The 24,203-nt window shown below is 38.1% G+C and overlaps 1 protein-coding gene across 3 annotated transcripts in view; it reads left to right on the top strand.

Annotated features, from left to right (window-relative positions):
- SLC4A4 (solute carrier family 4 member 4) overlaps positions 1-24,203 on the top strand; it is a 396,122-nt gene that overhangs the window by 62,505 nt on the left and 309,414 nt on the right. For all 3 annotated transcript variants that reach the window (XM_023190242.2, XM_023190244.3, XM_023190245.1), the window contains exon 3: positions 10,317-10,496. In XM_023190242.2, the coding sequence (XP_023046010.1) occupies positions 10,317-10,496 (180 nt within the window). The remainder of the gene's footprint in view (positions 1-10,316; positions 10,497-24,203) is intronic.

The raw sequence follows: 24,203 nt of genomic DNA, 5'->3' as shown, positions 1-24,203 counted from the left end.
AGGTGAGTTTACATGGAAGGCCAGGGAATATGTGTCCTACAGAATAACATTAAATTGAGACCTAAAAGTGGAAAAGGAATTTGCTAGGTGAAGAATCAGGGAAGCATTCCAGGCAGGCATGTGTGAAGGTCCAGAGGTGAGAAAGACTTAGGCCCATTTGAGAAACAGAAATAAGGCTACGGTAGCTGGACTATGTGAACAGGGAGAGAGTAGTCTGAGGTAGATAGGACCCAGATAGTTCAAGATCTTTTATGTTATGGTAAATGTTACAATTTTATTGAGTGTGCACTAAGGAAACATTGCAGAAGGGTTTTAAGCAGGGAAGTGATAAGACCAAATTTGTATTTTAGAAAAGATTCTTTTGGCTGCTGGGTGGAGACAGTGTCCCAAGATGGCAAAGACAGAAGTGTGGGGGCTGTTGTCAGGATTCAACTGAGAGGTGATTTTGGGTTGGACAAGAGTGGGGACAAAAAAGATGCAGACAAATGTGTTGAATTGATGGGTGGATATATGGATGGGGATGGCTGCTTCTGGATTTCTGCTATGAGCAATTTGGGGGATCATGTACCATTTTCTAAGATGGGGAACACTGGAAGAAGAGTGGTGGGGGATGATAGGAGTTTAGCCTTTTGTATATATTGAATTTGAAGCACCTGTGAGATATCCAAGTAGAACTCTGAAGCCGGTAGCTGACTATACAAGCAGGAGCTAAGAAGAAAGGACAGGGATGGAGATATAAATCTGGGAGCCCTAGGCATATAGCTAGCATTTAAAGCCATAGGAATGGATGATATTGCCCAGGGTCAAAGAATGGAGTGAGAACAGAACTGGATTGGACTCTGCAAGTGCCAACTTTTGGAGATTAACAAAGTGCAGTCATAGAAGTAGGAGGAAAACCTGGAAGAGAGTGAAGGCTCTGAGGCCGAGAAGAGGGCTTTTTAAATAAGGAGCTAGTGATTGACAGTGCTGAATGCTGCCTTGAAGTCCGGTAAGATGAGGACTAAATAGTAGCTACTGGATTTGGCAAAAAGAAGGTGATTGGTAACTTTTGTTAGCAATGTGGTGACGTGTCATGGTTAGTTGGGAATCAAATTGGGGTAGATTGAAGAGTGCCCAGGGGACAACTATCATTATGAGAAGTTAGGAAGAGACTTTAAGGTGATGCTGGAAAACTTTTAGCCTTTCCCTCTATGTGCTCCACTTCACTTAACTACTTACAATATTTGGAATTATTATAGATGTTTTAGAACTAGAAAGGATCTTAGAGAAAATTTAGTTCAATATTCTCAGCTTACAGATGGCTAGAGGAACCATGAAGAAGTTAAATGATTTGCTCGAGGTAACACTGGTAGGGGCTGGAATAACTAGGACAGGGATCCAGGTGTTCTGACTTTCCCAAGGCTGTGCTCATCCCAAAAGAGTGTGCTTGAGGTTGATTCCCTCTGCAGAGGAAGAGGAATTTAGATAGGCAGATGGATGAGAACTAGGAGAAGCATCTGAAAGCACAGGAAGTGGAAAGAACTGAAAGGAATAAAAGGTGTTGAAAGAGCGTACAGAGAGGTGAGAGGGAAAGAAAACGCAAGACTGGCCTCAGCATTTGAATGACCCCTGGTGGTAAGTGGGAAGACAGATGTCCCAGCCAGAACATTATGATATTTTAGAGCAGCTTATGAAACTAAGGGTTGTGGATTTCAATTTGTCATTCTATGACTCTAAGAAACATTTCCAGAGAATCCTGAGCCTATTTTTCCCTTCTCGATAATTACTAACTTCAAAGGATTAATCGCTATTATTCTTTTGGCTATGTTTTCCAGACAGTGGAGGATGGGAGGGATGAGTGGAGGACTGGTACCATGATAGTGGAAAAATGGGAAAGGAAGGCTTATACATCCGGGGCACTAGGAGTCCTAGTCTCTATATGTCATTAACTGGCTATTTGGCTTTAGTTAGATCACTGGTAAATGAAGAGGCTGAACGAGTTAAAGTGATTTTTTTGGCCACTTTAAAAGTATAAGTATGTGCTTCTGTGTCAATGAATGTCGTCCCTCTTTTTCCTGGGTGCGTGTGGAAAACCACAGTCACGAAGATTCTGGGATTCTAGGCTAACAGAAGTCTGTCATAGCAGTTTTCCTACTTCTGGGTGATTGTTATAGCCCTATGATATTATCTCCATCTCATTTGCCTACATATGTGTATGCGAGGGAAGGGAATAATGTGAACTGTAGTATTTATATTTTATAACAAATATAAATTAATATTTAATATATTAAATATTTATATCAACATTTTACATAATATATTTAAAAATATGTTCATCTATTAATACAATAAAATATATAACTATATATAATATTTTACATATGTGATATATAATTATGATAATAGATAAATATATATTAAAATTATATATAATATTTATATATTATATTAAATAGTTGATACCTGATTAACCATGAGTGTATTAACTATATTGCAAATTACCTTTCCATAGCAACCAAGGACTCTTCATCCTATTGCCCAGCCAGGGCTTAGGCCACTGCAAAAAGAGAAGCCATAATAGAGTCAGAGATGGACAATGTGGTTGGGATGAGAGTGTGAGTGTGTGCGTATATGTGTCTCTCTAAGCGGCCTCTCTGGCTGCAATTGCAAATCCAGTTATCGGTGACCATCGAATTAGCTATTGTTTTGTATCTTCCAACCCTCCTTCCCGTTCACTTGTGCACATGGTGACCAAAGAGAAATGATGGAAACTGTCAGTTCTCTGTGTTTGGCTCACAGGTGGATTTTGTCTGACGGCATGTGTACTGCATGTTACAATGCAGCAGCCCCTGTGGAGTGGTTCTGGGTGTCGGGATAAGTGGAGGGTTCATGTCTTCCCGCTGGGTGGCTCCTGTTCACTCCGATCACTGTTCTGCCTACTGCTGGCCTTCCTAGGCCTTTTGGCTCTACTCTCTTGTCGGAGCAAGTGAAGGACTTACAGACCTGTGTTCTGTGGATTGGCAGTGAGCCATTAAAAGCCCTGGGGGAAACTTTACCCAAATCGGGGTGGAGATTGCCAAGCCCTTGCTTCTGGACAGAGTTAGGGAAGGCTGAGGTTATGGAAGGTGCTGCCTTTGTTGAAGAGCTCAACTCTGTAGGATGGCTAAAACTGCCCGTTAAGGGACAAGTTAAGAATAGGTCTGAGGTTGACTCTTTTGCCCTCCTCTAGGTGAATGTTCTGGAGAACAAAGAGTGTTCACAAGTTAGTTATTATCAGGGCTGGAGGTGGGTGGGAATGAGAAAAAACCGTGCTCTGTTTTTTTCCCTTTGAAAAGGGAAGGGAGAAATAGGATCAACATTTATGGAGCACCTTTGTGTACCAGACACAGTGGGAGACTATGTTTAATTCAGATTGTTCCTTAAAAAAAAAAAAATATATATATATATATTTATATACAATCTCTCTATAAAGATTATATAGAGATAGATATATAGATATTTGTAGGGGTAAATTTATATCTATATAGATATAATTATATAGATTTAGATACGTTTTGTATCTATAGATATGGATATAAAAGATTTTGCTAGAGGAAAGTTAACATTATTTTGGAGAATCAACTTTGACGATTGAAAAGCTTGTCAGGAACTGCGGTTTACATAGGGTAACCTGATTTTTAATTCTGTTAATTCCTTAAGGTAGATTCCTGAAGTAACTTTACGAGGAAATTCTTGTTTTTCTAGCTAAGATCTTTTCAAATAATTGATGATCACTGAAAATACTAAAGTCGTATTTCTATAAACATATTCACAAATTCAGACTTTATAGAGTGCCAGTCAGTTTTTGCCTTTATTATTGGCCATTAATAATGGAAACTGCAAAGGAAGCTTAACTTCAGTGTGTTGTCTTAGGCTCCTCACCTTCATCTAAGACTGTAATTAATAGAACTCTTTTGTTAAAAATGAGCTCTTGGAAGACAGATGCATACGTTTGCTGAGCTAAAGGACAGGAGTCTAGCTAACAATCATAAGCTTGCATCTCCTTTGAGACTTTTTATTCTGTAGCTCTTAGTTCTTGCCTAGAGATTATCACTATTATTATCATCATCAAGTATTAAATATTAATAGTGCTGTGCTCAGTAAACATCAAGTAACAAGCTAAGATTTCTTATCAGTCTTGCTTGGGGAACCTCAGGTTGCCTTGAGGATTTCTAGGAGGCTTTCAGTATATAAAATTCCCATGCAGTTCAGTGGGAAGAAAAGTATTTCCCTGTTTTCCCTCACATTTGCCATTTGCTTGCATGCCTGGTCCTATGTAATTGGTAGCATTAAAATTAAAATAAATTACTCATCAGTATTCAAAATTATCTATACATAAATTACATATGTAATACGTAATTATCTATTAATAAACACATACATTATTTTTTATGTAAAAAATTGCCCTTATCCAATATGTAAAAATAGAAATCATCCCTTGTTCTGAGTCAGGACCCTCATGCAAACATTTCATTAAGGGCTGGTTTACCTCTGGTAACTGCAAGATTACACTGTGCTTTTTGAAGAGGGTTTTCTTTTCATGAGCTGGTATTTATGCCAGTAAATTAGCAATGTTACTTTGCTTGTATCTTATTAGAGCTGCTTATGGACACTCTTATGGGTTTGAGAATAATAAACTAACAAATTACTTGTATTTTGGCTGAGCGTGGTGGTGGCTTATGCCTGTAATCCTAGCACTTTGGGAGGCAAGGTGGGTGGATCACTTGAGGTCAGGAGTTCGAAAGCAGTCTAGACAACATGGTGAAACCCCACCTCTACTAAAAATACAAAAATATTAGTTGGATGTGATGGCACATGCCTGTAATCCTAGCTACTCAGGAGGCTGAGGCAGGAGAATCACTTGAACCGGGGAGGCAGAGATTGTGGTGAGCCGAGATCATGCTACTGCACTCCAGCCTGGGCAACAGAGCAAGACTCTGTCTCAAAAAAAAAAAAAAAAAAAAATTACTTGCATTTTATTAAAGTGTTTAGGATTATACATACTTGTCTATTTATTAATAAATAAAAGTGCCAACCACACAGTGTCCACTGTGCCTGGACTTGATACTATGGTTTGGTTTAAGTTTTCTTATGCATATACTTTTAATTGAGAATTTTTTTTTTTGTCTAACAAATAAAGTCTTTGCAGAATCTTTTTATAATCTGTCACTCATCCAAGGTCTCCGCCTCTCTACATTTTTTCTTTTCTTAATTAAAAAAATAATAAATCTCTTAATTATGCTCTCCCTACATTCTTCTTGGCAATAGCTTCAACATGTTTTGGGCATCTTGGCAGAAGACCAGGTTATGTTAGATAAGCCAGGAAAGGCAATATTTAACTCATATTTTGGGAATATTGCTGATTAGTTCTGAAAGAAGTATATAAAATACTGCATGTTGTAGAATCTTTGCTTTGAACTGGAGAGAACAGAAATTCAGCTGAAACAGTAAGAGTGTGGCTATAAATCAAATTTGGAACATCCCTCAGTGTTTATTTAGAGATGTATGTAAGAGGCTGGATATAGGCGATGGGTGGTGGGAGGTGGGGAAAGGTAGACTTCTGGGTAAAGATTTTACCTGTCCTTTGGTGATCCTTTAGATAGAGTACAGTACTGATATATCAGGTTAAAAAATTATATACTACCTTATTCCAAAAAGGTTTAGGGTGAAGGGAAAGTAAGTGTTGAAAAGTTGGAAGAGTGAGGTTAGTGTATAAAATGCATGTCATGAAACTATATATACTCACTACAGGTTTGTCTAAAATGTGTCTATTCTTCTTTTAGCAGCCAATGAGGAAGGAGACATATAAGTTATTACATTTATGATACAAACATAGTATGTTTTACAGAACACACCATCAAAGTAGTGATGAAGCACTCAACTAGTCTTGATACTGAGAGCAGAGACATATTTCTCCTGTGGGGTTTTAGGAAGATAACACTTCATAAAAAGTTAACTGATTATAATGTCCTTGACTTCCTCTAACTGTGGTTTTTGCACCTGTACAATGGGGATAGGAGCAGGATTGCATGAGGTGGTAGATATAAAACACCTTGCAGTGCCTGGCATGCTTGTAAGCATTCACTAAATAGTTGCTATCATCTGTATGTACAGTAAACACAGCAACATGTTTCCCAGGAAGGAGCTAATAGATCTGTCTTACATATAGAGGCATATGTTGTTAACCATCCACTCAGCTATAGAATTTGTAGTTTGGCTGATTTAAAACCCTTTTCTGGCTTGAAGGTTTTCACACTTCAAAGTGTTAAATCATCCTTGGTAGCAAAATGTGTATTTGTGAAAGCCATCTTAATTTGAGTGGCTCCAGAGTTACTAAGTCTAAGTTTTCTCTTTGCCAGAAAACATTATAGCAACTATGAGAAGTATGAAGTTAGGTTAGAAATATTTCAGGAATTGGGATAATTTAGCATCATAGTACTTCCTACTTGCAACTGGGGTGGAGCATGTAAGGATGGGAAGAAACAAGAATCACGTAGTGATCATTTCTGACATTCGGCGATACCCAGGAAAGCCATGTTTTCTTTCCAGTAGTACTGGCTGTGGTATGGATTGGGAGATATTCCCAAGATATTTAGAGTTTGTTGGGAACTTGCACCATCTGTCAGAGAAAGGCATGCAGGGTATTTATTTGAACACATGATACTGAAGCCACTGCCAAATCAAGGACTGAATACTCTTCGACTGCACACCTAAATGAACACTGTCAAGTGTAGATTCCAGTAGTTTTACTTCATGAAGTTTCAGTAGCAAGCATGTAACATTTATTTTGATATAGTTCAAAACAATCACTTCTTCCTTATACATTATAGCTCTTAAAATTTTTTCCACACCTCCTTTTTACATTATCTTCGGAAGCAGTATTTCCTGAGTTTTCTAGCAGAGAATTTTGTTTTAGCCTAAAAAGTTCTGTATAAGAAGCAGGTAACTATCCCTCTTTCTTTAATGATCTTACCGTTTTATAGTCCCTTGCTGGGTTGGAAAGCTTGTCTGTCAAGTTTCTCCTTTTTATATTACATGTAAAACAATACTATACCCTCAACTTTGTGACTTCCCTAAGAGCTTGCAGTCATTTTATGAGTTATAATTTTAAAAATAGTCATCAGTCTTCATGACATATCCCTGAAACAGATAAAGAGATTTTAATGAAAATAAATACTGAGATCCACATATGATATTCTCATCAATCATAGCATATTTTCAACAGTAATGCTGCTTCTATTGATCATGATGACAGGTATTCTGTGGGGGCAGTGAGAAAGCTTCCATTGCAGCTCATTTTACTTTTGGTATTTTGGCTACTTGGCACATATAGCTTATTAAGTATTTGATTGTCCCTTTGAGACAGCATGTCTATATTACGCTATCCACCAAAGCAAGGCTATCTTGCTCTCCTCTCATAGGCAAGGAAGCTGAAGTGAGAGAGGTTGAGAAGTAACTGATGAAGCAGCAAGCGCTGTCGCTGAGCCTGTCAAGGTTTGCTTACCCATGGAACCATGTTCCTTCTCCTCTACCTGAACACAAGACAGAAAAGGAAAATTTAGTTGCCAATCATGTGTGAGAGGAGGAGGAGGATGCTTTGAGGATGCTTTAAGTTTTGAATTGCTCAGCTCAGTGGCATGATTTCCTCTGCCAGTTGTTGGAAGGCAGTATCTTCCCCATCCAGGGAATATTGTATTTTATTGTGCTAGGATGTCTACAAAAACTTCATTGCCATGTGAGTACCAGAGAATGGTAACTTCGCAGAGGCCATCACTAAGAGTGTTAAAAAATGGTCAAGAGTGGTTGCATTAGACAGGAGTGGGAACAGAGAGTGACTGCAAATGGGTATGAGGGATCTTTTTGGACTGGTGGAAATGTTCTAAAATTGGATTATGACAAATGTTGCACAACTCTATAAATATACTAAAATCATTGACTCTGTATCGTTAAAATGAGTGGATTTTATTGTTTCTAAATTACACCCCAATAAAGCTGATTTTTAAATGCCTAAAATTTGGCATGTCTTGAGAGGAACCACATTTCTGCTTGGCATCTGGGCACCATAGCACTCCATAGCGCAGTGTCAATTCTGAAAGTTCCCACACCTGTATGGAAGTGCACAGGGAAAACCAGGAAGGAGGCGTTGGAGGAAATGGGGATAGACCGAATCTGTTGCTGAGAGGATGCCTATCATTACAATGCGAACAAAATGGCACCACTTACTGCAACTCAAAGTAGGCTCCAAAAAGTCAAGTGCATTTCTCTCCAGGGTTTAGTGGCTCACTCTCTGAACTGGCCTAACTCTTTCATTAGATTGACAACGATGACACTTCCTAGCCAGAAATCTTACCTTAGCATCTTATCCACCATATAGACTGTCAATTAAATGATTTGATCAAATGTACTAGGCAGATTTGGGTAAATATAATTTAAAAAATCTTTCTATATAACATCAATATGGCAATGTAGTTTCATTACCGTTTTTTGCTTATTTGCCCTATTTAATAAGGTGAATAGAAAATATTTAATGTGACAGGTTAAAAAAAATTTTCCAACCTCTTAATTTGTGTGTGTTTTCCTGAAAACAACCAAGCATTTTGTGTTTGATTTATTGAAGCAATTGGTTGGCTTTGCTCACTTACATTGTTGAGAGTTGAGCTAAAACTTCAGGACTCCCTCAGTAACTGGAGCACAGGAAACAATTGACACTGTTTCTTAATTCACATTGTTTCTGAGACATTTCCTACTTCCTAGTATAATATAGTTTTCCCATGAGAACCATTTACTTGCAAATGGTTAGACATGATACATTTCTCACTGGCACACATTCTGTGGGGAGAATTTCACTGTGTTTTGTAGTAGCTGGGTTGCTGCGTGTGTGTTGGGAAGAAGGTCTTGCTTTATGTAAAGATGCCTCCAACTTCATTCAAGCATCTGATGTCTTCTTTTGACTACTAACCCATTCACTTAGGTTCTGCATTGCTTAGCTGGAATATCTTTCCTGAAGGAGCATATAATTCTTTTAAGCCTGCCAATTTAAGGAAACACCCCTGCCAATTATGGTGTTTTTAGATATACCCCGTAGGTTACTGTGGAAAGTAGTTCATGACAGTTTGTATCATACATACTGTATGTACATGTATTTGGATGTAGGTACGTGATATTGGCTGTGGCATTGCAAAGTTGTCATCAAGGAATATTTCCAGAAATGGGAAATAAAACCCATACATGAGAAAATCTAATCTAATTTGCAGTTCAGAAAAAAAGTGTTCGCATTATTTCTGAAATGGTAGTTCCTAAAATACAGAAGTTACACTGTATTTAAAGTGAAAGTATAAGTTTTCCAATTTAAAAAAATGATGTGGAACTTTGAGTTTCTTTCTTTTTTGTCTTATTAGATTTTGTAAAAATAATGCCACTTGTCAGTTTTGCAGCTCCTTCCATCTAGAGAGCTGAAAGCATTTCACAATCTTTTTTCCTCATGCCCTTCTCTTCAAGGCAATTTTTGCTGGGCTCGGTTTATTTTTATCATTGCAACAACCAGTTTTTAGAAACTTTTGGAAACGAAAAAAGAAAAATGAGAATGGCACTGTAGCTGACATTCATTTTAGCTGTTTCCTAGTGTGAACGTTTGAGTATTTCTAAAATCTTTTCTCCAAGTATGTCTTATTTTTCTCAGTTTGTCCCAGTTCTAAGTCTCTATTTTGCTGATTAGGTAAAAAAAAAAAAAGTTTTAATGTAAAGCCTTACCCCCTGCAAAATGACCTTTTGAACTTTAAGTTAAATCTTTGTTTTTGCAGCGCCAGCAGCTCCTTTTCCAGCAGGCACTAACCCTACCCAGTACAATCATAGACTCATGTAAGGTTGAAACTAGAGGGGCCTCTAGGGACTACTACCCAGTTTAAGTCTCTCCTTCTAGAAATGATGAAGTTGAGACCCAGAGTGGTTAAGAGATACATGCTTAAGGTCAGACAGCTAATTGATGGCAGAGGTATGTATGACCAACATGAAGGATTCCTGATTTCCAGTTTGATATTCCTTGGTTTTCCTAAACAAAAGTAGTCTATCTGGGCAGAATTAGAGTAGGCTCTCACAGAGTCCTGGTGTCAACCACTAGCTTGAATTGTACTGAAGCCAATTGAAAATTGGGAGGAAATTTTATTTTTCTAGAATTTGTTAAATATAGGATGGTAATGTTGAATTTATAGACATTTTCTTCTGATCTGTGCATCTTATGCAATTTATCTGCAGTACAGAATGTGGTTTGAACTGACTGGTGATTCGTGTACCTTCCTTAGGCCACCATACCATTTACATCGGAGTCCATGTGCCGAAGAGTTACAGGAGAAGGAGACGTCACAAGAGAAAGGCAGGCCACAAAGAAAAGAAGGAAAAGGAGAGAATCTCTGAGAACTACTCTGACAAATCAGATATTGAAAATGCTGATGAATCCAGCAGCAGCATCCTAAAACCTCTCAGTGAGTACTCTGAGCGTTGGTGCCTCTCTCTGCCTCACTCCCACATCTTTGAGAAGGACATCTTTTTGAATTCTGTAGCTAAAGGGGAGGGCCACTGTAATACTGAGATGGTCTGTTCTAAAGGATAATGTCTGTGGAGATGCTTTGCTTGTTCCGGCAGGTTGATCTAGGAGGTCATCTGGTAAGATTCTGAGTTGATCAGAAAAGGCCTGACAAAGTTTAGGCATAGCTGGGTATTCTGCATTTTTATGTGTAATATTAATAGGGTTGTGTTGCAGATGGTATTTATTTAACTATATCAAGAAACAGTAACTGGAAGACTTATAGAATTTTTTGCATTATTTGTGCTTAGAAATAGGTTCTATTGAGACAGTAGGTGAAGATGAGAGCGTATGTCGATATATTTACATATCTTTCCAAATGTCACCATTACAGGTGACATTTAACCAGGTTGTGAGCCAGGTCAGTGATTTAAATAGGAATTGTGGAAAATCATCCTGTAAGAGAGGTCTGTAGAGTGACACAGTTATTAAGATGTTGAATGTATTAGATGTCATACATTGGATAAAAGTGTTACTAAGAGCAGAACAGCAGGACGTCAAAGAACACCCTTGGATTCGAGTGATAGGATAGGCTGTGTGTTTAGGTGTATATTTATGTTGCTTTTTGTTTCTTTAATGTGGAGAATATTTGGCTACATGGGCCAAATATTGTGGCTGAACTGAGAATGAATATGTGCAGTAGAAACACATGCCAATTTTGGAAGATTCCCCAACAGGAGTTACACAGTGACAGCTTTTCATGTTGGCAGAGCTCTGTACATTCTTCATGTCTTTGCTACAGTTGCAGAAATACGGACCCTGCAATAAAATGCATTATGGATGGCACAGATAAAGACCGGGTTCAGTCACTGCAGGTGATGACAGGCCAAATTAGAATGAACAGCTCAAGGGTGTTGAAAAGTGAATTTACAGAGTTAAATTAAATTGGGTGTGAGGCGTAGTGATGTGAATTTTTTATAGTCTCACCGTTGGAACTGAGCAGGTGGCTTAGGAAGCTAGAGAAGTGCGGTGCTGAGAGGAGCAATACAGGTGGACCATCGAATTAAAGACAAAAGCTCAGAGGAGAGCTTGAGATGGATCAGGAAATTGAAATTAAATGCATTGAAATAAATTTAAGGCTTTGAAGGACCAGAAGGCAGGAGACTCAAGTTATGTACTTTTCACTGAAGTACTAGGGGAAAGTCTGTCTGAAAGAGATCCTTTATGTATCGATTAACGTAGTGGAGTCTGTTTTGAGAAAAGTCTTTCAAATGCACATAAACATGGCATAGTTAATAGTCTGGAGGAACAAAAGATAACATTCTTTTCCAAATAAATGACTACCGTTTATCTCGATTTACTCTGTATCTCTCTGTCAAGGCCTTAGCCAGTGTCAAGTGTTCTGTCCATTGTGCATGTGATTGTCTGCTCTCTCTTTCTCGTTCTCTCTCTCTCTCTCCCCCTCTCTCTGTGTCTTTTATAACTTGTCTTTCATTCTTCAGTTTAAGAACAAGAGTGCATCATCACTATAAATGTTAAAAAGTAAAGAGGTGCTTACCTAGACAAAGGGGCCCAGGAATTTTGAGATTAAAATTATTTATCAGCTTTTGAGAAGGGCAGTGGAAACAGTGCCAGCAGCACTCAGATAAGTCATAAGGAATGAACAGATCAGGAAGATGCTGAGACCCCATGTGTGTCAACCACAGAATACTGTTTCATTCTGTGGCATTTGGGGCCCAGTTTGAATACAGCATGTAAAATAAACAAGGCAATCCATTCTTTTTCCCCTCAGAGGTGTCTTCCTGGGGGAATACTGCATTATGTTGTATACTGGCTTTCTGAAAGGATCCTATGGAGAGACAGTTGTTAAGGACTAAATTGTTCAGTGATCGTAAAAAATTATTTATAAATATGCATTTTATAGTTTTGTTCCTGCTGATCAATAAGTTACACACTAATATGCCTTTGGCATATTTGATATGAGTTATCCAATTTAACATGAAGGCCCTCTTAGAAATTGCTGTATATCCTCAGCTGCTTTGATGGATTGGTAGTTAATTATTTGGTACAGTTCTGTTTAAAAGTCAGAGTGTTTGCACCTAGACATAGAAAGACATTTAACCCCACGATTTTGGGGGAAGCCGTGGGGCTCTGGCACCAACATAATGACAAAATTCTTGTGGGAAAACTGACTTAATGAAATACTTGCCTAGCATACTATTATTGTCTCTCAAGAACAGCCACATAACAATTTATGTTGTTCTGTGACCTATGGTGTTTGAGTTGCTTATGTCCATAGACATATCATGTCCCATAGACAAGATTCCCACGTGTGTCTGGCAGTGCATGATGTGATGCTTATACTTCTGAGAAAAACAAAAACTAAATAACCCACATATAAATAGTAACTTGATGGGAGTCATCTTTGATTCTTTCCTTGCTTTTACCCCCATATGCAAACCTTCAATGATTTCTGTTGGTTCAGCATTTAAAATAGATCCGAATTTGTCTGTTCCTTTTCAGTTTTGCTGTTACATTTTTGTCCAGGGAATCATCACGTCTTGCATAGACACTGTAACAGTCTCTGCTTTTCAAGTATTTCTTCATAGAGAAGCACAATTGATCATCATAAAGTATAAATTGGGCCATGTCCTTCCTCTGCTGAAAACTTCCCATTGTCCTAAGAATGAAACTTCAATTGGGCATCATAGCCCAGTGTCTTTCTAGTCCTGTGATGTGCCATTCTCTCCTTGCTCACTTTACTCCAGATCCATTGATGTTGTAGTTCCTTGGTGGTAAAACCTTTTCTGCCTCAGGGCCTTTGCTCATGCAAACTTGTCTTCCTAAAATGGTCAGCCCATTCTTGTCCTGGTTAGCTTTTCTGTTCCTTTATGTTCTGGCTTTTACATTTTACCTCTTCAGAGAGTCCTTTCTTTACTACTCTCTCTAGTGCAGATTCCCCTTCATTATTCTTTCTCAATGCCTTACGTTTCCTTCAGAATATATGTTTTAACACATGATTTTTGAGAGCCTACAGGTTTGTCTTGAGCTGATGCTAGATTGTAAGCTCCATGAAAACAAAGATCAGGTTGTCTAGTTCACTTTGTTGTCTTTGGCGCCGCACAATGCCCGGCACATAGTATGTGCTTGATATATGTTTATTGAGGAGTGACTTAGTGAATGAATTACTACAGAGAAAGATGTAAGCATTGCTTTTATTGGTCTAAATATTTCTTATATCCTAGATAGAGATCCAGCTGATTTTCTTGTTTTTAAGCCAGGCACATCGTGTTTATGTTTCCCTGCGTTGCCTTTCTCCCTTGACACATACAATCTTGTCTTTGCTTTTAATTATCCCACTTTGGAAAGTGCCTCATTATTTTGTCTATTGCCAAAGTGGGATTTTGGTCTGGGTAGGTAATTCCTGAGTGTGTGGAGCTGCTTGTTAACCACAGGTGATGGATAAAACTGAACTGCAAGGCACATGAAGTTTTCATATACACTTAAAAATGCTCACTATTCCACCGAGAACTCAGGCAGCCCCCCTTCGGAAACCATATTAAGGTGGCATGAGCTGGCACCATGGCACATGCGTATAGTCGCAGCTACTCCAGAGGCTGAGGTGGGAGGATCATTAGAGCCCAGGAGTTCAAAACTGTAATACTCTATGATTACCCCTGTGAATAGCTGCTGTGCTTTTTCCGTGGCAATGTAGTGAGACCCTGTCTCTACAAAAACATGAAAGGACATTTTTAAGAAGTAAACGCAATCTCTTCCAGTATTAGGCACATTAAGAAGATGGCATAATTAACAGGTTCATTTAGTTTATAACCTAACGCTTTCTATTTTCTTCATGGCTTTGGTGTCAAGACCGGGTTTCTAAAAAATAAATGTTTGATTTTTACACATTTGGAGCTCTGAGGAGGAAGCGAGCTAGCTTCATATCCCCCTCTGAGCTCAGCAGCAGCTCCAAGTCCTTTCACAGCTGCTATTCCCAGTGTGGCGTCAGAGCTGGTGTCCCAGCTGGGGACACAGAGAAGGAAACGTGTGTGAGAGTGTGGTGCACTGAGCCATGGGGAGAGAGAAGCTGGGGAAGGAAAGCGAAATGGAAGAACAAGCAGGAGAGACAAGGGAATGAGGAGGTGGTGTGGAGTGGGTGGTTGAGAGAAAAGTTAGATTGTGCTCTTTCTTAAAAATAATCCTTTTGCCTCCTCCACTGTGCATTTTTTTTTTTCTAAGTTAGCAACTGCCATCCTCTGAGGGTTGCCCAAAAAGTGGGTGGGAAGGTGGTCCTGGCTGAGATAGGTTTGGACACACAGCACACCTTCCCAGCCTAGATGGTTTTGGCCTCTGTGCCTCACATTTTGTTAGTGTCCAGGGATACTTATGGGGGCATCACAGGCTACTTTGTGACTGTAGAGATCCTGAAGATGTGTAAGATGGTAAGAAACAAAGCTACAAACAGAACATCCTGTTCAGCATTTTGATCTGATGTGTGAGATGTTTCTTGACAAGCTTGAACATGCATTCATGCTTGGAGGTGCTAACTGCCTCTCACACACAGGTCTTGCCCGTTGTGGAATCATAGTGCTAGGTATGTCCATAAGACACTCATTCAGTCTTGTGGTATTCTTTTTTAGCTTTTTGGATATGTACCAGAACCGACGGATTTATGCTAGTGAACATTGTTCTGTGAGCCTGGGACAATGGATGCTGGTTGGTGATCCAGTTATATTCAGGAAACTGAAACAGAGAAATGGGCAGCTGCTTTTGTTTGGTGCTTCCGGGTAAATGAACAGAGTAGCTTTTCACAAGAGCCAAGAATATTTGGTGTTGTGTCATTTGACTTCCCCTTTTCCCAGTGCACGCCCCTCCCAACCTGACCTCATACTTCTGGGTACATTTGTACTTTTTCTTGATTTTTAAAATGTTTTCAGGAAAGATCCTTAATTTAGATACCATAAAGTAAGGTTTCTTTAATTTTCTACATGCTATTGGCATTCTCAAAAATCGATCTATATGTAGGAGAAAAGGATTTGGAAATGTGTGAAAATGAGGTAGACCTGTCCCAGTTTAAAAAACAAAACAAAACACAAACACAATAAAACTATACCATCTCTTTCATCCTTTTCTCTATTTTTCACCTTATGTAAGTAGGAGGAAGTACTTTGTCTTTAGGTCTGAGTACAAAATTTTTTTATATTAAAAAATAATTTAAAACATACAGTTTGCCTTTTCAGAAGGGACACTTGGGTTGTGATTTTACTGGAAAGGGAGCATATCAGAGCGGTTAAGAGTGCACATTTGAGCCAGATTATTTGAGTTTGAAAATCCCAGTTCATACCAGCAGTGTAACCTTGGTTATTTACTTAACTTCTTTGTGCTCTAGTTTCCTCATATGTAAAAAGGGGATGATCGATTTTAATCATAGTATTCTGAACATGAAGTGAGCGCTGCATACAGTCAGCAGTAATGGTTAGCAGTTATTATTTTGAGTTACTATGATTGCCTTCTTCAAGCTCATCTTTTCCTGTCCATCATACACAGGTAATGCCAAAAACTTCAGGCCAAAACTCTTTAGAGCTTAATTCCTTGTAAACAATAACCACTAATCTTTAAGCTCTTCTGGTCTTTTCTGCCACAAATTCTCACTAGCTATTCTTTTGCTTTAGCTGTCGGCTTGGCTCTTGGCTCCCAATGGCATATTTGGGAGAAGCAACCTAAATTCAGTCTCTTATCTTGCCAGCGAGTGTCAGTCTGGATGTTGGCTGGCAGGTGAGAGGACCAAGGGAACGAGGACTTCAAGGGGCAGAGGTGCTGTCTCTTGTGCTGCTCTTTGGTGTGGAAGACTGCCACCAGCAAGTGGCTTGGTGTACCAAGGGTGTCCTTGAATTTAGTCGGCAGTTGTAATACCCCGTTCTGGACACCTGGAATCAAATAGGCTGTTCTCTCTTTTATAAGAAGGATCTCTTTCTGGCTCTTTCTTTGTGTTTCTTTGTGAAATTAATCTGGTTAAGAAGGGCTGTTGGGTGGGAGAAGTGAGCAATTTAGAGGCAGTGTTGTGCAGAAAGGAAAAATATTTGGCATACTTGTGTTTTTGGTGGCAATGGGGTGGCTCAACAATGTTGTGTTTTGTGTGGTACAAATAATTGTTGTTTATTCCTCTGTGATGCTGATGAATACAAGAAGACTGTGTCATGGTGCTTCTGCTTCTTTAGCCAGTTAACTGCATAAGTCTCTTAGAGAGCCTTGAGTTTCTGAAATGCAGCTTTCTTGAAGTCACCTTGAAGTGCCCTTCAAATGCCACATTTTACACTATTCATTTCTTGTTGCCACTGGCTATTCTATTCTAATAGTTATTCCATGTTATCATGCCATGAGATGTTATGAATAGTGTGTTTACACGTGTCATGGGAGAGTTGATGTTGTTGCTATTTATAGTGACTTATGAGTTCAGGAGGCCTCAAAGGGTTCTAGTGTACTCCAGGTGCTGGGGTACTCAGGGCTAAAAAGAGATTGTGACTTAGGGTGGAAAATGGGGGAAAACCAGAATAGTGTGTGGAATTTAAGGTGTGAAATTTACTTTAGTGAAGTAATTGGGGTATAAATGACTGTCTGCCACAGGAGTTACCACCTAAGAGGAAGGCAGGTCACATCCTGTGGTTTGGGGTTCATCCATTTCCAAGGCAGAAAGCCTGAATGTGTATTTGTGAGTTTGTGTGAGTGTGTGTGTGTGATTTGAATGCACTGAAAAAATGAAAGATATTGGCAAGAGTCTTCTTGAAATAGTATTCTATTTAGGATATTTCTATAATATCCTATTTATTTATTAATTAATTTATTTATTTATTTATTAATTAATTTATTTATTTATTAATATTCTATTTAGGATAATTCTTAAAGGACAAGGGTTCTTAATACTAGGGATTTAAATTCAGTGCTTTATGAGTGTGAACTCATAAATGCAGAAGTAGTTGGGGTGAGGGACCATGGGCCTACTCTATAAATAAATTCTCCGGAATTCTTCCATGACCACAATCTGGAGGCAGGAATGTTAGGCTCTTCTAATAACTTTCCCATGGATAGGAGTCTTACTTGACTTTTCATCACTTTTACAGAGGTGTTGTGAGCAAGGAGTCTCCATTTTAGTGGTTAATGTAGAATCAAGATCCCAGTTATCCTTTATCCTTCTCTGTTCTTTTTCTTCCATAGCCAGCCACACACTGAGCCCTGTTGGTTTTTCCTTCAGAGTTTCTCTTGTATTTGCCACTTCCTTTGAATTCCTGAGGCAATACTTCTTATTTGGAATTTCAGCCTTAAGTTCATCCTTGAAATAGAAGGGAGCTATTTCAGACAAGGCTGCCAGACATCTAAAATATTAGTTCTATAGTCTCTCCTTAATTAAATAACAAACAAACAAAAAACCCTTCTATTGCTCATCATTACTTAAAGTAATGAGTAAAGCGACAATGTAACAAAGTTTCCTCTGCTACTTTCAATATTTTATGTAGTTTAATGAAAAATATAGGTGTATTCTGTCTCAGCAAGGCCACTTTAAGTTCATTTTTATGAATTCGTAATGACTTCCCCAGTTTTTGAACTCTTGCAGCAAGTATTATCTACATTACACAATCTGATACTTAGATCTGTAATGCTTCAAGGGGTGACTTACCTCTGTCATTCAGGTGTATGTCATCTCTTCAGTATTATCATTAGAGACCCAAAGGCAGAGGCAGTATCACATACTTCTTTTGAATCATGTTCTGCAATAGCATATTTGTTGAATGGATAGGTAAATAAAATGCCCAGAAATTACTCATTGGGTTAAAATAATCTGGTCTATCCAAGAAAATTTACATCTATCTTGGTTAAGAAAATGGTGTCCCTCCAGCCTAAATCGTTACTGAAATGTGATTAAAATATAAATAACCAAAGGACTGTCCAACAGAGTGAGTTGAATCATGGTGAAATAAGAAGAGAGAATACCAGGAAAAGTCATTTTTTTTTTATGCTGTAGTTCTACAATTTGCAATAACTAATTTGTACAGAATTAAAATAGAAATTGTCCATGTTTTTAAACAGAGATAAAAGTGCTACCTGTGTGTACTTTTTTTCTCATGGGAAATATGTTAAAATATTAAAATGCATGAAAACATGCAGTTAAGTGTTGGAATGCAAAATATTATAAGACGACATTTCTCTAAAGAACTGTGTAGCTTTCTGAATTGGAATAAGCCTGCCTTTGTTTACGATTATTTATTTAGTGTTCATATTCCTCTGTATTGAATGAGGATAGAGCATAAAAGAGGTTACTTATGACAGTGATATTTGCTAATTACTGAATGTGTCACTGAGGCTGTTTGTGCAGTTTTTTTTTTAAATAGAGAACTTTAAGAGTTGGTACTATATGTGTATCTGGGATAGATATACAGATGAAGGTCCATGTTGCTTTCAGAGATGAAATAAGATGACTTTAGCACCCTTGCCAGGATTATTATTTACTGATTCTGAAACAAGAGCATCACTGGAATGTTTTATTCTTTTGCTATTTGCCAATTAGCAGAATTCTATTATTTAAAAAACTATGTTGCACCTGATATCCTTACTTAGAAACTACTCCTGATGGTGATGGTGTTGTGATTCAACAGTCTGTAGCAAAATTATCTTTTGTCAGTTACCAAAATTTTGCCACGAAGACCACGAGATAGAGCAATTATATTTAACTGATTCTACTTCATTTATGAGACTTTGGGTAGGAATAATTTAAGTGTAATGGAAAATATGACTTCTGGATGCAAATGTACAATAAACATGTAGGCTGTCTAGCTAGCTGTGTTCGTTCAAAGCTGAAGTTGTTTTCCTCAGAAAATAGGGCAATTTCTGTTACCAAGGTATGGAAATAGCAATTGCTATAACTAGAAATTTACTGCAGATTCACCCAGTATCCAGAACACACGCATGAGCAACTCTAAAATCCTAAGTCAATTATTTGTCTAATTGTACTTTGTTACTTCTTGTGACACTGCTGAATGCCACAAACAAAACAACCAAGCAAATGGGCAAAAAACCTTCAGAAAGATTTTAGATTATTTTTTACTGATGTCCACACATAGACACAGCTAATACTCTCCCTTGCTCCTCTAATTCCTAAATATAGATTTTGAGCAAAAGATACTCTGGTTAAGAAAGACTGAAGATAGGTAGCTGGCATTCCAGTGGCCACTTCAGTTAGATCAAATGCTAACCAAAGTTTTTGAAAAGTATGGATGTGTGGCTTTAGGAAAGTTTTCTGTGCTATTGTTTGCATGCTCCAGTCAAACTTGGAAGCTTTATAGATTTTTTGCTCTTCGTGAAACTGACTTTGGAAATCTGTCTATACTACATTTTCCTTAAGCCTCTTTTATCCTATTATTTTATGATTCTTTCTGACATTAGTAAAACATTTAAGCAGTGAATACAATAGGATAAATTTCAGGATGTTCTTTGTACATTTTTGCATATAGGAAGAAGTGGCCAAGGTGCTTTCCTCTTTTGGCAGATGGAGCGAAGGTGCTGTCTTTAGTGACTGAGTGGGAGTAGGGAACCTTTAATTTAGTAAAAGACTCATACAAGTGCAGATGAAAAAGAAATCAGGGCAATGTATAAGAAGAAAAAACAACCTGGAGAATATATTTATTTTTAAATAACAATTGAGTTTTAAACACGTCTCTGATTTCTGTATTTTGGCGAGTCATAGGGAATAGAGGGGGAAGTACAGGGATAACACTGAAAGTAAAAGGAGAGAGAGGACATGACTTATTCTGAGAAAAAGCAGAGGAAGTAGAGGAACTCCTTCAAAAAAGACAATGAGATTAAATAAAAACAGAAAAATCACTGGGTGAATGGCAAGGACTAACATTTTACTCCCTCAAAATAGAGCTCTCTATAACTTAATAGGACCAGCTCTCTACATCCTGTCCTCAAACCGGTTTAAAGGGGCCTCTACCTGCCTTATCTTTAGATTCCTAGGGATAGTTTTTTCACCATTATTTTCAAATGATCACAGTAATTATCTAACTATTTTCCCTTTATTCTTATATTATCATTACTTCTTTGTGTTGATTTTAGATTCATCTCTACAAGATGTTCCTCCTGTAAGAAACTTTGGCCTCGTCTTTTAGTTATGCTAGTCCTTTTCCTAATACCTGGTTTTTAAACACTACCAGCATACCCTATGATAAATATCTTTAGCTTTCTAAAAATTCTTTTAAAACTTACCCTAGTTCTTCTAGCAGATTATTTAATATAACTTTGCAATTCAGTTTACCCTTTTTATAGGAGGTTACCTTGAGTCTTTGTTCAGCCACACGCTAAAGCTAAACTAAGGTCCAGCTTTTACAAAGGTGCTACCCTGAGTGTCCACACCAAATCCAAGGCTGGCCTCTTGGTTAATCTGCCTGATGACAGAGGAAATTCATAGTCAGGCAGTGGGACTGTTTTGGAAGACAGCTGGGTCTAGGGGAATTTTTGTAAGCAATGAACCATTTTTTAATTGTGAAACCACTGGATATGGTTAGTAGTTTATTTAAAAAATGCCATATGTTAGTTCATTCCTATATACTGTGACAATCATAGTTTAATCAAAAGCTGCTTGTGACATTTCTGTTAAGTGTTCATAAAAGAGCGGCTTGCTTCCTTGAAATCTTGAACTCTGTGCCAAATGCCAGCACATTGAAAATTACAGTTTGGCTTTTAGGCAATTGTGCAACTTTTTGAGTGTGTGGTAGGTTTTTATTTATTTTTGTCACTTTCACTAATTTGTCATCTTCCTAAATGGAAAAATATTTTGTCAGCATTTTGTTTGGTAAATAGTGACTGTTATTCTTTTCTCCATGGTTCCCCTGAGAGGAAATAAGCTAATGTAACTGCTTTTTGACTCTTTTTTTTCTGGCCAGAAAGCCAAATGAATGCGTGATCTCACTGAGATATGTCTATTCGTATGAACTGTAAGCTTGTAAGCTTGTCATCATCCTTCATGGTGCTGGGACAGGCACCCGGCTAGCCACTGTAACAAGATGAGGAAAGACATGCAGCGAGATCCCTGAGACTTCAATTCAGTGCAGTGCAAGTCAATTCATTTCAATTCAGCTCACTTTAATCCAATCTAAGAAATATATATGGAGTACTTTTTAGGCGTAGTCCTGGGTACTGGGACTCTAGAAATGAAAATTTCATAAAAACTGACATTTTGGTAGGGGAAATAACAGAAATCAGATAAACTTAAGAGAATGTGATAATTACTAACTACATCAGTATCAGGAAGGATGAGATGTCTCGTTCATCCATCCATTTCTTCATCAAAAATATTTATTGAAGGTCTACACCATGTACCAAGTACTGTGCTAGATAGATGTTGGGGTGATGATAGTGGACAAAATTAAAGATACTTTCTACCCTTGGGGAGCTTGTAGTCAGTTTGGAGAGACACTAACTAATCGAATACCCATATAAATAAGTGCTAAGTTTTACCTTTGGTATGTACTGTTGGAGTGTGGCCCATGGTGCTGTGAGATTTGATAATAGGTGGGTTCTGATCAAGTTAGGGAGGTTAGGAAAGGCTTCTCTGAGAAAGTTATGCTTGAGTTGAGATCTGAAAGATGAGAAAAAAAATTTTTAGTGAAGGCTGTAAGTGAAAAAAATACTGCAGGTCATAAGAAGAGCACAAAACAAGTCTTTGGGCCAGAAGAAAGCATGAGGAGTACGAATGTGGTTATCTAAGGCAGACCATCAACGCTGACCAAGTATGCGAGGCCTCATTGAGGAGAGTTCTATCTAAAAAATAATTTCATTATCTTTGACTAATATTTGATAAAATGGCCAAGGAGTGCAGATCACCCGAGGTCAAAGTTCGAGACCAGCCTGGCCAATTTGGTGAAACCCCATCTCTACTAAAAATATGAAAATTAGCTGGGTGTGGCAGTGTGCGCCTGTAGTCCTAGCTACTCAGGAGACTGAGGTACGAGAATTGTTTGAACCCGTGAGGTAGAGGTTATAGTGAGCTGAGATCATGCCACTGTATTCCAGTCTGGATGACACAGTGAGTCTGCCTCAAAAAAAAAAAAAAAAAAAAAAAAAAAAAAGAAAATGAAATGTACCAATTTCAGGTGAATAATTATGCATATTAAATGCCGTGATAAAAGCACATCTATATGTAAGGCATACAGTAAATTAAAGCACTGATTTTTAACCTAAGTTTAGATGGAGCTTTATGGTTGTGGTTTTGTATTTTTTCTCAACATTGTTTATCTGCAGAACCACTCCCAACTTCTGCGTACATCTTATAACCTTCTTTTCTGCAAATATTTATTCCTATGATATCAGTGTGCCAAATAAAGTAGTTTTTTTTTTTTTTTTTTTTTTTTTTTTTTTTGCCACTAGGGAATCTCAGCAAAAACTTTTGGCATTGACATGAGAGGTGCATTCTTACCTTCTCATATGGCTCTATGATTTTGTCTGTTTTCGTGTTCTATCCCACTGGCAGCCAGGGGATAATCCCTTAAAGATACCAATTCTACAGTTTTAGAAGTATAGAAGGTTGGAGGGGCAATTCCTTCTGGGTGACTATTTCAGTAGCATTGGCTGTAAATCATACCCAGGCCTTTTCTATCTGTGACTCACATGATGTAAAGAAGAGATCAGATGACGGGGTCGAGAGGACATAAAACCTCAGCCCTGCTTCTGCTCCCTCAGTGACTTTTGTCCAAAATGACTTTACATATGTCACCAGAGCATGGAAGCATTTATGGCGATTTATACTTTGGTTTTGGTTTGTTAGCTCATAGTTAGGACAAGAGGAGACATTTCTGATGCAAAGGGAGATTTTGTTTAGCCAGAGGAATTTTGAAACTTTTATGTGCTAAATACACCAGAGTATTTTTGTTCATTGTACTTTTGAAGTCTGTGATCAGGAAATGTATTTTCTTTAAAAAGAAATCAGAAAAGGTCTCAGGAGGGCCTCAATGACTGTAATAAAATATGTTTCTCAGAGCACTTTTTATGTTTTCACACTTTGCTTTTTTCTCCTTTGCTGCAAGTTGCAGTTTTCCATCAAAGTTATTTTGGATGGTGTTGAAAGTTTTCTCTGGGTCTTTGTGCACAGTTCAGAGGGCATTCAGGGAATTGACTAAGCCGAGTTGACTATATGTTGCAAAATGTTTTATTTTTGTGTAGTGCTATATAACACATAGAGGCTTTCATACACAGAACCCTAACTGTTCCATAGCCCTTGATGCAATCTGAACAAGCATTATTCCTGTTTTAGAAATACAAATCAGAGGTTCCCACAGGCTAAGCAATTTGCCTGGGGTCACACATGCTGTGTTGGGAGTCAGAATTAGAACAAGGCCTTTGGACTTCTGGTCTGACCCTCTTTATACTAACTATATGATGAAGCTGACATACTGGAGTTGTTGGGCAAAAAACGAGGAGCCTTTGTTAGGGTGCAGTCAAATCTTGGAGGATTCCATTATTCATTTCTCCAGAGCTGGGTATATTCAAAATTAGAAAATTACAGCTATGAATAGTTGTTTTCCACTTGATTGGTCTAAAGTCAACTGAATTCTAGAGAAAACTCCTTTGAAAGTGTGTTGCCTTGGAAATGGATGAGCATAGCAGTATAATAGCTTTT

The sequence above is a fragment of the Piliocolobus tephrosceles genome, chromosome 3 (assembly GCF_002776525.5).
Source record: "Piliocolobus tephrosceles isolate RC106 chromosome 3, ASM277652v3, whole genome shotgun sequence".
NCBI lineage: Eukaryota > Metazoa > Chordata > Mammalia > Primates > Cercopithecidae > Piliocolobus > Piliocolobus tephrosceles.
The sequence above is the reverse complement of the archived record's forward strand: the minus strand, read 5'-3'. Positions and strand labels throughout refer to the sequence as shown.